We start from the raw sequence: 14651 nt of genomic DNA, 5'->3' as shown, positions 1-14651 counted from the left end.
GTGTGTGTATTCATTCCCATGGGGACATGTTTCCTGAGCCATTGCCTAGCAATGTTAAGGGGTGGGAGCGACACACAGGCACACAGACAGCAAGGAGATCTTGTAAGCCTCCTTTTATTTTGTCAAAATGTGTTTCATGAAGAAGTTATAATGGACCTCAAAGCTGCAGAGCTCAACTGGCTAATTGGCAGAAAATCCAACCTCTCCCTTTCAAACAAACTACTCATCTACAAAACAGTTATCAGGCCTATATGGATATATGGCATCCAACTATGGGGAACCGCATTCAAATCTACAGTCGACATCATCCAACGCTCACAATCAAAAAGCCTAAGAACCATAACTGCTGCACCCTGGTACATCTCAAACCGCGCTCTACATACTGATCTCAAAATGCAGCATGTCACGGAAGTTATCCACCAACACAGCTCTGCCTACGTCAACAAACTTAAAGAACATGACAACCCACTTATTCGTCCCTTATTACTGCCACCGATTAACAGACGTCTAAAATGCAAATCACCACAAGACCTATGGCTATGAGGTGAACATCGATGGATGTCACCCACTCACATCATGTAAGGTGTGCATTAATTAAGCTGAAAATCTGCACACTAGTCAGCACATTGGCTTAAGGAAATGTACATTTCAGATTGTCAATAACTATAATAAAATAAAAAAAAAAAAGTTATGAGTGGGATCATGTACATGAAAGGTGTGTGGGTGGCTGTAGGAAGTTCCACAGATGAAGATTTGAGGATCACAGGGTGATTGCTATGAAGATTACTATCTCTTGTGGTATGATGCTGTGTAGTCTGGTGTATGGTTACCAATGTTTTAATGGAACCTATCTACCAAAGTATGTGGGTTCACATCTCAGGAAACTATAATCATAACAACCTCAAATTTCGTATGAACTGTCATGGTTCCCTGATTAATTGGGTTTCACTCTATAACTTGGTCAATGATACCCCAACATTATTTTGTTTATTGATGCTTTATGTCACCTCTGTCTGTTTCCTTCTGCTTTCCACGAAATTCAAGAAAGTAGTAGTCCAGGTTCTTGTGCGTAGAAGTAAAATTGTTTGGATTGCCTGAGCCAGAGAGTGTAGCTTCATTTGTTCTTCATCTCACACATTTCAACTTCCTGGAGCCTTATTCTTATTACAAATGACAATTGTCAACATCAGAAAGAAGAAATCCTGGCTTTAAGAAGTATAACACTTTGTAGAGGCACAAGTTTTCATAATTGTTTTGAGTTAAAGTTTATCATGTTACAACCCAAATGTTCAGTACCACCAATACCATAATCTGCCATTATTTGCAATCCAGTTTTTTATTACCAAAACCTTTTTTCCAATTTATTATGTTCACTGCCAGTCCCATCAAGTGATGGACTGTTGCAGCAGTGCACATAAGTGTCATTCCCTCCTGCAGATGTTATTCAAATGAAGAGAAACTTGAAGTGTAACATGCTAAAGCATGACAGAGTAAAAGTACACAGCAAATATTGATTGCTCTTCATTTGTTCCCTTCCATTTCTGTTTTGAATAAAGTAAGTCCAAAATCTAGTTTTCATGAAAAAATGACTGAGGCACCTGGTAATATATCAGTATCTGGTCTTGGATGTTAATATTCCATGTCTATTTGGGTCTTCAAAGTGCTTACCTTGTTGTTTCAACCATTAGGGTTATATATGAAGCAGATCGAAAGTGTCTTGTAACTGTCATAACAGTATTAGGAGAATAGTGTAATTCTTGAAGTCCTTATTATAGCCTGTGTTCCTCATTTTGTAAAAATAGAAGTAGGCTTATGTGATCTCTGCTGTCTGGTGTGTCTGTGAATTGCCTGCTCTCCCATTAATTCTTAGTGCCTGAACCAGTCTTTATGAAACTTGATATGTATATCATGGCATCTTGAGCCCATCTCAGTAGCATACTTCATAAATCCCTTCCTTCAATCTGTGTGTCTGTATGTGAATCCCTTTCATCGTTGCTAGGCAAAGGCTCGGTAAAGTGTATCGCTCCTTTCATTGCTAGGCAACGGCTTGGTAAACACATTCCTGTGGCAACAAATACACGCAACAGTAAAAGATTTGTTGGACTTGTATGTCTGTGGGTCTGTCTGTATATCCCCGTCATTGCTAGGTAACAACTCAGTAAATATGTTCCTGCATCAAGAAAGAATTTTGGGAGATGTCGTTTTTCATGTGGTCCATGTTGAATCAAAGGAAAGTAGGCAGTTGGCTCCTCCCAGAACTTCTTCCTGTAATATCATCTGTTGCATGCATGGTTCAAATTATATGTTTGATGTATGATGCAGGAATTCTACACATTGTGTAGTTGACAATGTATATTGTCTAGAAGAATCTTGAAACTACTAAATATCAATAATTCTTTTGGTGTGTTTCTTCTAACTGTTATTCTGTCCTGAAGAGTAGGGTGTTGTGAGGTTTGACACCATGTAGTCAGGTAGATAGTTACTAACGTTTTGGAGGAACATCCTGCTTCAGAGTGCATGATTTAGCAGGTCCAGAACTGCAGACTATATGTCCTAGGTGCCAGACTATGCAACATCATGTCCCAGAAGACCATAATCATAATATTCACTGTGAGAACCCTTAAATCTCATATTTTTTCAATGTGAATTTTGTACTGTAAAATGTCCAGATGTTTGTAACTAGAATATATCTCCTCTGACAGTGAATAAGGCTACATCATTATTTTATTACAAATGAATTAACAAATGTATAGTGAATGGATGACTATGGTAATGCTTGATATTATCTGCATGTCACTATCTCTGCTTCACTTCAGCTGTACTTGAACCTGGCTTTTGAGCTGATGAAGCCTCCCATTGCTTGAGAGACTGTGAGAATTCTGATTGAGCATCAGGAAACTTGACATAACCTCCGTTCTGCAGAGGGATTGTTGCAGCATTGTCTTGTCGATCAGAATATGCTGTGTCTGAGAAGGGAAAAGGATCTCTTTGTCTGATCTTATCTCCAAAAGTTTCGGCATAGTGTTCATAGTAATTTGGCGTGAGATTATCCTTATTTGAGGATGAGACCTGTGACTGAGACCTAATATATTTATTTATCTGTGAACCTGTGTACTGGGTGCTTTCGTCTCCACTGTAACCTGCTGATGTGTGCTGGACATCATTTGTGGGTTTCTTCTGATTAGCTGTTTCTTCAAACAAAGATGCTGGATTCTTGATAGCACTTGAGACACTTTGTTTATCTGATGCATCTGCTTGACTGTCATCAAACTTAACAACAGTTTCATAGCTGTTCGAGGGGGCTCCATATGAATCTGAGACTGAGGGTGCCCCATAGGAGCTTGATGGTGCATTGTAGGAAGAGGTTGGTGCCCCATATGAACTGGATAGAGAGTCAAATGAGCTTGAGGGTGCTCCAAAAGATGTTGTTGGTACCCCATGAGAGCTGGATGGTAAACCATATGAGCTAGAAGGTGCTTGGGGGGCACCATAAGAAGTTGATGGTGCACTATAAGAATTGTCTGGTACCCCATAAGAACTGGAAGGTGCTCCATATGAACTTGATGGAGTTTCAGGGGCACCATAAGAACCCGAAGGCACCCCATATGAACTTGATGGTATGTTTGGAGCACCATAAGAGCTAGAAGGTGTTCCATACGAAGTTGATGGAGTTTTAGGGGCACCATAAGAGCTTGAAGGTGCCCCGTATGAACTTGAAGGTATGCTTGGAGCACCATAAGAGCTGGAAGGTGCATCATATGAACTTGATGGAGCTTTAGGGGCACCATAGGAGCTGGAAGGCACCCCATATGAACTTGATGGTATGTTTGGAGCACCATAAGAACTGGAAGGTGCAGCATAAGAATTAGATGGAGCTCCATATGAGCTGGATGGAGCTCCATATGAGTTGGATGGAGCTCCATATGAGTTTGATGGAGTTCCATACGAGCTGGATGGTATGTCATGAGAAGCAGATGATGAATACATGAAGGAGATGGAAGACACAGGAGCATCATAGCTCTGAACCTCCTTATGAGAGCTGACAGGTGCCCCATAAGAATCTGATGGTGGTACCCCATGTGTGTTTGAAGGCACACCATAGCTAGCTTTTGGTGGTGGACCATAACTGGCTTTTGGGGGCCCATAGACTGGTTTTGGTGGCCCATAGACAGGTTTTGGTGGCCCATAGATGGGTTTTGGTGGCCCATAGACAGGTTTTGGTGGCCCATAACTTGCCTTTGGAGGAGGTCCATAGCTGGGTTTTGGAGGCCCATAGCTTGTTTTTGGTGGAGGGCCATAAGTGGCCTGTGGTGGACCATAGCTTACTTTTGGAGGCCCATATACTGGTTTGGGTGGACCATAACTGGCCTTCGGTGGAGGCCCATAGCTGGCCTTTGGAGGTCCATAGCTGGCCTTTGGTGGAGGCCCATAGCTGGCCTTTGGTGGAGGGCCATAGCTGACCTTTGGTGGAGGGCCATAGCTGAATTTTGGTGGTCCATAACTGGCCTTAGGAGGTGGCCCATAGCTGGGTTTCGGGGGTCCGTAGCTAGGCTTGGGTGGACTGTAAACAGGAGGCTCTCTGCGGACACGCGTGTGTTCTCCTGCAGCAGAGATGCCACAGCAGATGACTGTCACATAGATTTCGATGATGAAAACCTGAAAACATGGCAGCATATCAGTATTTGTATATATTTGCCCCCAAACCATGATATTTTTACATTGTGATTAATGTCACCTTAACCCCTTGAAAGGCAAAAATTCAGAAAATGATATTTGAAAGTTAGGTTCCTACCTCACAGAGACAAGCTGGTTAATTCTGTTTAGAAACATAATAACTTTTTACTGGGAAAGTCATATGAAGCACATAAGCACAGGCTGTGGGCAGAATACAGAATCTTTGAATGTTAAATCAGGTGGTGCTGTGCTTTGAAGTGTTAAATTCCCCACCATCAGCAACAAAATTTTGGATGCCATACAAAGTTTTGAATTTGGATCAGGCATTCATAACAAGGCCATTGAGTCTTCTGTTCTTAATCTTTGAAAAATATGAACTTTGGATAAAATGACTGCCACCATTCTGTACCAGATCTTGAAGGTTTGTGTTCTGATGTGCTTGTATTTTTGTGAGAAATGTGCGATTTTTATTAGGACAGTTTGTTTTAGGAAAGTTCGCTCAAAATATTTTGGTTTAATGACAATACCCATCAAGTCATTTTAACATGACATTTCAAATTTTATAAAGACTTATTACAGACTCTATAGGTCTTTGTCTAAATCATCTCTGAGTGTACATCGTAACTTTGAGCCCTTGAGTAGGCAACCTTATGGAAGTAGACTCCTGTTTGTTCAGTAATATCTCTGGTATGGCAGTTTTTATTCCCATTGTATGTTGAAAATACGATCTAGTAACTTTCTGATGATAATGTAACAATCTTTGCCCTTATCTGATATGATACACCCTCACAGATGTTTCAGACACCATTTTTGACAGTATTGAAGCAGGTAAGAACTAACCCTTCAGAACCATAAATGCCCGAGTCAATGGTGACTACTTTCAAAGAATTAGTAGCAGTTCTAATGTAAATAATTTTAGTATGATTCATACATCTACCCCCTCAGTCCCTCAAATGATCTATTCCTTCAGTGTTTCCCAGCCAAAATGCTATCAGCATTTTTTTTCTCTCTCCCATGTGTGCTGTATATTCTGCCCATATTTTTTTTATAAGTGAAGAGTACAAGTTATGAAGTGCATCATTGTGCACTTTTCCTCTTTTTCACCACATTTGTTTTTTAATAAAACACAGTACATGATTCTAGTGTCAGTGACTGGTCTGGTGATTGAGACTGGCTCTTTCCAAGAGGTCCTCAGTGTTTTTATTCCTTTTATTTTGAAGGCAAAAGTAGAACCAGTTTCCTGAATGTTAACTTTTGCTATGATGCACCTTCATAAAAACATTAAGAAATATCTTCCCCAACATGTCATATTGAAATTACTATAGTTCTGGACGTGTCACATTTTTTAAATACTATAGTGTGCGGTATATCACGCTGAAAATTCTATAGTTTCAAACATATCACATTGAAGTACTGTACTGTGAACATGTAGCGCTGACAATTCTATAGTTTTGAAAGTGTGGTATCTAACGTTCCATAGTTTTGGATGTGTTACATTGAAAGTTGTCCATTTCTGACAATTGCTGGAAGTGAGATTGGGCACTTAAACTGAATGTGAAGCTATGTGTGTAAGGAAATTGCCAAGAGCAATGGTAACTAGGCACGAGAAGGAAGAGTAACATGTGTGAAGATGGTGCACATTAACACTGATATAACTTGAGGTTTATTGTGGTCATGACTGACCGGTCATCCCAGGCACTGATTACACTACTAGCCTAAATGACCCTGTGACCCCTCCATGTCATGGTGTGACTGGGCACTGGAACTTGTATTCCAGAGGTTACATGTTTTCGCTCTTGTCAGAGCACTAGTCTGTTATGACATAGTTTATGTGTGGTTGTCTTCAGTTCTTCGAGGTAAATGCCTGACAGTATCTTCAATAAAGCACAACTCCAGAAGTGCAAGTACAGAGGCTAACAGTTGCTGTTCTCTTATACATGTTGGCAGTAAGAGATGGTAATATTTATGAATAGGATCAAAAGATGACAACAGTGAAGACAATAGATGGTATGCTTAAATTGGTACCGCATTGTCCACTTTTGCCGGAGGAGATTCACAATGTGTACCTGTAGATGGAAGCACTGTGTATGCGATGTCCGCCCACGAGCTGAATGACTGATGTTCTTTTCCTGATAGCTGCTAGAATGTTCCTGTTGTTTATGGGTTCCACTGGTTTCCTATTCAGGGACACGTGATAATGTAGTTGGTTAAGGCACTATGCTACAAACCGGAAGGTCGCGGTTTCCAGGCCCGATGGGGTGGATTTTTTTTCAATCTACCTAAGCCTTCCAGCCTCACTATGGCCCTGAGGTCGACTCAACCTCTAATAGAAATGAGTACCAGGAATCTTCCTGGGGTGTAGAGGGCGGCTGGCACATAAGGCTGACAACTTTACCGCCATCTGTGAGCTGATTGCCAAGAGAAAATGTGGGAGCTTTGACCTCTCAGAACCCTATGGGCCGTCACGGCCTGTTAGAGGGATAGCTTTACATTTTCCCCTTTTATTAGTTTCCTGTCCAATGAATACTGGTGTCTTTTCATCGACGGTAACGCGGCTGGATTGCGGAGCTAACCACTGCCAGCCTCTGTCTTATGTTGAGATTAAGCATGCATGAAACGTTGGCTCTTTTCCCTCTATACGCTTTTATGAATTGGCGCTTTGGCATAGGAGCAGCCTCACAGAAGATGGATCTTGGGTTTATGCTAGCCAGTCACCTGGTCATGAAATTTGAAGATTCATTACAGTGTTCACAAAAGTCTGCCACCTGTCCCCATTCCAAGTCAAATAAATATAGTCACCACTCTAGGCCTTTAAGATCCTTTTAATATTATCTTCATATCTACATCTAGGTCTTAGCATATGTTTAGTATGGTGAAAATTGAAGTTCTTTATCGAGTTAAATTTTGTTTGATTTGAGATTCTCGCATCAGTAACTATGAAGAAAACTATCTTCGTGGATGTAATACCGTGTAGTCCGATAGTATTTCAGTGGCGTTTCGGAGGAACATGCTGCCTCCATCATCAGGATCAAAGAATAAACCCAAGCAAGAAATAAGCAAGAGGCAGGTGATGAGTGGCCCTTCTAGCTGCCTACTTCTTGCTAGTTTCTTGGTTGGTTTCCTCTTCAGCACCGGGGATGGAGGCAGTGCGGTTTTCCGAAACGCCGGTGAACTTATAACGAAATTAATGCCGTTACATCTCAGAAGATATTCTTTCTAAAACTGAATTTTGTTCAGAATTGTTCTTAATCTTTTTGGTCTTCTACCCTGAAGATATAGCCAGTTGGTTCCTCCGAAACGTTTCCAGTGCTTTTCTACGTCTGTACTGCTCCACAGCCCAGAAGCCAGTAATCCTTGCAGTTAGCACCATGGAGTTTTCAAATCATAAATATTGATTAGTCTGAAAACTGCTGCATCAGACTGATTGGCCTAGAAGCAATGCTCACGATGTTAGGTTCGAATCTCAGGTTGGACACCAGCTATCTTAACACAGGTTTTTTCATGACTTTCTGGCTCTCGATTCAAAAGCTGTCATTCTACCTCGATTAGGTCGCGCCCGCTTCCTTCCAAATCTTTCCCAGTTCACCAGTCATCCTATCATCCGACACTATACACCCTAGATACTGAAAGCGTCGTTAAATAACCACCAAAACATAATTTCTTCACACAGAAGATGTAGCCACTGATGTGTTGTTTGTCGGAGGCGATACTCACCGTTTGAGCCAGTGTTATCCGCTTCATGTTGTCGTGTGCTCCTATGTCACATCACTGTCTGTTACCCGAACTGATCTCGCGCTGGACTGCCGGTCCGCGCCGCCGATGCTGCTTTATAACATCTCCTGTCCCAGATACTCTGCCATCAGCAACATAATTGCCTGAACGACACAACTGCTCTCTCTGCTCATTAAGCCTCTGAAGCCCAAGTTCATCTAAATATTTAAAAATCCATTTCCTACCGCACGACAAAAACACCGCGTATCAATTAAAAAGATTCACAGATTAATGCTGTTTAGGAAACTAATCGGTATTTATTGTCAAGATTCACACGAAACATATTAATACACTGTGTAGCCAAAATTCCTATTTTTTTTAACGTTAAACTAAATGGTACAGACATTTAGCATTGTCCTTTGAATAGTTAAATGAAATCAACAATTCTGAGATACCATCTTCATATTCGGTGGAGGCAGTATGTGTCTCAGAAATATCAGCAAATCTGCCAATATTCGCAATGTGCAAAAATCTAAAATTAGTAACTTCCTCCACTGCAGGCATGAATCGCTGTCCCTAATCTCGTTTGTAGAAAATGAAAGAAAAGTGTTTAAACAATTGACGACGTCCATGCACTTACGTGACTGAAACTTCAATTCACTGACAGCTTTCGGTGTAGGGTGGAAAGACCTAAATTTAGAAGAATTAGTAAGCTTTATGGAGTTTGAGGTTCTCTTGGCAGTAGGTATGAAGGGCATTGTCTTCTGGGATGTGATGCTCTGTAGAATGACAGAAGCCCCCATCTTCAGGGTCGAAGAGTGAGCCAAGAGAGCAGTATTTGGAAGCTGTGCGTTTCTCCGAAACTCGATTGATATCTACCAGATTATATGATGTCGCATGAATGAAGATAATAGGCTTCAATCAAGAAATTATGTAGGGCTTGTTGTTCGAAATGAATTTCTTCTTCTCCAACGAGTCGCATTGTTAGGGCTTGAAAGCCTGTCCCATCAATTCTCATCTAAGAATTGGTATTTCCATCTCTTTCTGGAACGACCTCTATTTCTTTTGCCAGCGGGTTTATAATACAGCGCTGACTTTGGTAATCTATTTCTGCGCTTTCCTTAAACATGTTTCTCTTTCACGTTTGCTGATAACCACATGTGTCTATCACTGTATTTTTTTTTAAATCTGTAACCTTTACGTTATATCTGCATTCCTTTTGTGGCCTAGTTCCGCAAATCCCAGCACTGCTGTAAGGTATTTCCAAACGTTTGTTGTCTCTTGTTCAGAACCCATGTCTGATTTCGTGTCCAGACTGCGGGCTTGCTTGTAATGCTCTGTATATGAGTCTAAGTTGCAATGTGTTTGCCCAAATTTCTTATTATGTAATTCATCCCATTAAATATTTATAACCTATAATTTACGTCGCTTTTTAATTGAGAAATACTCTTTTATAAACACTTGAATACCATAATTCGTTTGTAAGTTTTTAGTAAAAACGTAAATATAAAGTTGTGCCTGATTGAGCACTACGGCATGAAGACGTGTGGGGGAGTGAATGTATAGAACCATATTTTCTCGACCTCTGCACTAGTTGCAGGTGAGTGGTCAGCTTCACGCACCGGCCGCTTTACCTCCGGGGAAAGAGCCCCCGGTACCCATTGGTTAGGAGTCTGGGTGGGCTCCAGATCTTGTCTGGACGATGTGGATAAAAGAAAATTCTTGACCCTGTCGACAGCCCGTAGCCAGTTGCTATACAGACTGCGCTAGTTTTTAGTATAGTTCAGATTTATCAAAATGCATAATAATAAAACAAGCCTTCCTTTAGTTACTATAGGATTCTGACGATGGTGTATAACACACTGATATATTGGGTTTCTGGACTTTATCCATCGTCCTGGTTTTTAAGATAACAAATAAAAACACGACGTTTCGGAAACTGGATCTGTTTCCGTCCTCAGGTGAAGGAAAAGGGAAACACCTATTCTGTTGGGTCCGTTAGAAAGAGCTAGCCTCAATCACTGGACCTTTTTTTTTTTAAATATTCATAACAAATTGTTGCAAACACATACAAGCGTGGAACCAGGATAGATAGATCTGTACAAATTTATGCCACGAAACCGAACTCATAACCAGGTCCATGACCCCACGGCATGGAATAGAAAGAAGAACTAGTGATTGAGGCTAGCTCTTTCTAACGGACCCAACAGAATAGGTGTTTCCCTTTTCCTTCACCTGAGGACGGAAACAGATCCAGTTTCCGAAACGTCGTGTTTTTATTTGTTATCTTAAAAACCAGGACGATGGATAAAGCCCAGAAACCCAATATATCAAAGCCTTCCTTTGTTATCTTACTGCCTTCTGGCCACAATGATAGACCAATATGGGTAAGGATTTAGCAATTACTCCTGTTCCCGGATGAGATGTATTGAGCTTAGTGGTTGCACGTGAACTGTCGTACAGGACAACACTTCTGAGACGCATACCGTATGTAGTTAAAATGCCGGTTGGGCACCCATGTTGTGGACTAATTTGTCGTTGTTTTCCTCAGTTCCTTCACTTGAATGCTTGGTCGTCATCGTAAGATAAGTCAGCACCTTTGTCATGTTATCTCTTGTTTATCGTTCGTGATAACGTTGCGTTTTGATTGGACGCTGTGTAGGCTTCTCATTTGATACAGCGTCGTAAAATTCCCAATGAACAATGTCACATCGGATGCTCTGTTCCCACTGCTTGGTGTTGGTTTGTTCGTAAGCTCTAAGCAGCAACGAAAATCACAGAAAATCGAGTTCGGAACAAGATTCGATGGAGATTTCAACGTCAGAGTAAGACACGAACTTAAATTTACCAGCCCAAACGAATAGAAAAGATTCTAACTCCATACTAGAAACGAAGGCCGGACTTTCTCTTCTCTTTACCATCTCACTGTGCTATACTGCCTTTTTTTTTCGAAAATTATCATTCATAACTATAACTTTTATAAGTAAATAAGCAAGAAACCCGTTCTTCGCCCGGGATATAATTGTTTTCGTTCAGTAACTAATTACTTTAAAAAAGAAACAATATTCGAATAAGAAAATTATAATTTGCTTCTGCAATAAAAAGAGGACTGGGACCGAGTATTCGAATCGCATCCAAAATCTTTACCATATTACTTACCCATCGCTTTAAGAATCGCGACAGTTGCACATGTTGGCAAGAATACAGAGTGGATTTTGTAATTGCATATTCTCTATTCGATCCGCGTGAGGGAATATTTATATGTATTGAATATCGCAGTATATGACAAGGCGAAGCCAGACGTAGAAAATATAAGAGGCTTAAGCATGGTTGTGGTCAAGCTTACGGCCGTCCAAGTGATCAAGCTGCCGTCGTAGCCTAACATAGTAAGATAGACATGATCTGCTTTGCAAAGCCTATACTGATAGAGAACTTGTGAGTAGTGAAAAAAGAAAAATTTTCAGTAACATAATATATATGCGATACGTATACTTGACAAAAGGCGAAGCCTATTCATAAGGGAAAACCACACCCTCTCGTCAGAGAGGTCGTTACATAAAGACTATGACCGCAGGGGTTCAGTTGCAAGAGAAAAAAAAGAAACTGTGATCGTGTGCATTACGGGTCTTGGCGCCAAGACGAACTGATTGGCGGTAAACCGCCATTCATAAAGTAACTCTGACTTTGATGTATAGTGTGACATGTTGCGCAAAGGAGAACCCCCCCACCAGCAGTGACGCGGCGGGTGAGTCAGCGCTCCCCTCCCCCTCCTCCGCACGGTAACGTAGCGGTGACGTCACCGAGGGATATCGCGGTTGCTAGGCAGCAGTCAACAACTCCGGACAGCGTGGCTAGCAACACGGCACCAGACGACAATTGTCCGATCGAGGCTACATGAGGAGTAGCGAAGGCTATTCACAGCCAGTCCTGGAGCTACCTACGAGTCAGTCCTGGAGCTACCTCCGAGTGAGTCCTCGAGCTACCTCCGAGTTAGTTCCGAGTTAGCCAGCAACCAGCCAGTTGTATTGTGGCATTTGGAGTGTAGTATTTGTGATACTGCAGATAGCAGTAATCGTAAATCTGTAATTTGGGTGATTGTAAGTGCGAATGTGAAATAAAATTCGCTATATAAAATACATCGTGAAGTTATTTGTCGCGATATACGCCCAATACGCGACAACAGTATAACTCGAGATAGTATATAACTCTGTGAATAACGATTCTTGGGAAGGGCATTCTTTTGTTTTTGCGCCAACGCACTTCCAATTTTGGGGCTCACCTGACCTGACCCTGTCTGATTGCGATGTTAAAAATAGCTGGAGCTTCACGGCCGTTTCGCTGCAAGGTGGCGTGGAAGGATGTTTGTGTTTCCTGCTGAGGGGGTCGAGTGTCAAGAGAGAGTCCGCATATAAACGAGTCCCCCCCACGCTTGCAGAGAAAGCTCGCGTCACTGCATTCCTGGATCTGCTGAATTGCTTCTGCTCAGTTAATGTGGATTTACTGACCGAATTGGGCGACACTACAGCCATGCACCGCCGTGTGTCCTTCTGAAGGCAATTTTCCCTGTTTATAATGAAGTTTAATGTTTATCTTTTCATTGATTTCCTCAAAATACGAGTATAACCGCGGTTTCTTTTTTACGTCTATATGTAATCGTATGCATTTTGGTGTTCATATGAAAAAATTAAGTAACAAGTTAACCCTTCATTTGTACAGTACGGTATGAGTAACCGTGTTGCCCATACCTTGAACCATGTAAACCGCAGTGGTAACTGTGTACCACTTGCTCCTTAACATTAAAAAGCACTGCATTATCCCCACAGAATACGAGGGAGAGTCAGTGAATAGGTCAAAATGGAAGTTAAACAGCTCTAGTGGACTTAACTAGTTTTCCCTATGTATCAATAAGTAGTAGCACAGTCCTGCTTCATGACAGTCTATGTAGCAGACGCGCATGCGCATATTCGGGGCCTGGTTTCAGGAGTCAAAATGGCGACCGTGCTTGAGGGTATACTACCGAAAAGCAACGTTCTGTTTTCTGTTTTCGTGGACAGAAGGACTCAGTTTTAAGGATATTCATAAAGAAATGTTTCCTGTTTACGGTGGGAAGTGTTTGTCGCTGAAAGCAGTTCACAAGGTTGAAGCGGAGGTGCGGAAGTGGCTGAGACAACAGTCAAAATGCTTCTATGTGCGTTTCGACGCACTGGTAAAGCGATGGGACACATGTACCAGTGTTGGTGGAGGATATGTCGAGAAATATTTTTTTTCAGGTTCGAATATTGCATGTTTTACGTTTTATATCCATCTGTGGCCTGTTTACTGATCCCCCCTCATATGCTCCTTATGATTATCTTAATGAACAAGGATTACTACCCTAAACAGGAATAACCAGTTGGCCTTTGTGACGGAGACGCACTATTTTCTGTGCTGTAGGAACTGCATTCTTCAATATTATTAAAATGAAGTTCAGTTCCGTCGGGGCCCGAATCCAAACACAGCAGTCTGTTGTTCTCCGGTTTCAGAGGGATAATGCTGTACATGTCCCGGGTTGCTTCACGGCTGAGGCGCAATGACCCAGTGGTTTTCACAGCCCACTGGCCGGTGATTACGTCCGTCATGGTCCACGCTTACATAACAAGCACTGATCTTGAATGAGGTTAGTGTTCCGGATTGTTTCGCCTGTTTGTGGTATTTCGTTTCGGAATTTCTAAACACACGTAATGCATTTTTCTCTTGTAGTACAAGCGTCTAGAATTTCGCTGCTACTTGTAACATATTCTCTTGTAGAAAAAGTTATCTGATATGAGGCTCTGAACAAGCCTGTGGAGCTGTGCAAATATCCGGTGCACAGCATTTGCAAAAACGCAGCAATGACGGAACATGTAAAAAATTACGTGTTGTGCTTATAAAACTTATCAGGTCCGTTAAATTCTTAATCAGGACATACAGTGTGATTGTAAATTACTGTCGGGGTTTCCGTGGCCTATAATTTTCAAACCGGAAACAACAAAATAAAACTGCTTACGGAATATGGAAGTGTAAGAAAAAACTTTATCGGTCTAAGGCATGTACTGTTTTCGCTTGCTTGGAAACGGGGATCGTGGGTTCGAATCCCACTCAGGGCATGGATGTTTAGTTTGTGTATGTGCGTTTTTTTGTGTTTGTGTACAGGTAGAGGCCTTGCGACGAGCTGATCACTCGCTCAAGGAGTCCTACCGAATATGTAAGATCTATAAAAACCGAAGTGAACGGAGAAGTTCATGGAA

General features: G+C 41.6%; 2 protein-coding genes across 2 annotated transcripts in view; one reads left to right on the top strand and one right to left on the bottom strand.

The window, feature by feature from the left end:
- Nucleotides 1-14651, top strand: part of LOC111869976 (neurobeachin-like protein 1) — a 166675-nt gene that overhangs the window by 79679 nt on the left and 72345 nt on the right. The window lies entirely within an intron of this gene.
- Nucleotides 2013-8469, bottom strand: LOC111869978 (extensin-2). Its single transcript, XM_023861882.2, has 2 exons — nt 8389-8469; nt 2013-4656 (listed from the first exon to the last, which is right to left on the bottom strand). The coding sequence occupies exons 1-2, from the start codon at nt 8413-8415 to the stop codon at nt 2797-2799; spliced, it is 1887 nt and encodes a 628-aa protein (XP_023717650.1). The 5' UTR covers nt 8416-8469; the 3' UTR covers nt 2013-2796.

This window comes from Cryptotermes secundus, unplaced genomic scaffold (genome assembly GCF_002891405.2).
Source record: "Cryptotermes secundus unplaced genomic scaffold, Csec_1.0 scaffold2419, whole genome shotgun sequence".
NCBI classification, from domain to species: domain Eukaryota; kingdom Metazoa; phylum Arthropoda; class Insecta; order Blattodea; family Kalotermitidae; genus Cryptotermes; species Cryptotermes secundus.
The sequence above is the reverse complement of the archived record's forward strand: the minus strand, read 5'-3'. Positions and strand labels throughout refer to the sequence as shown.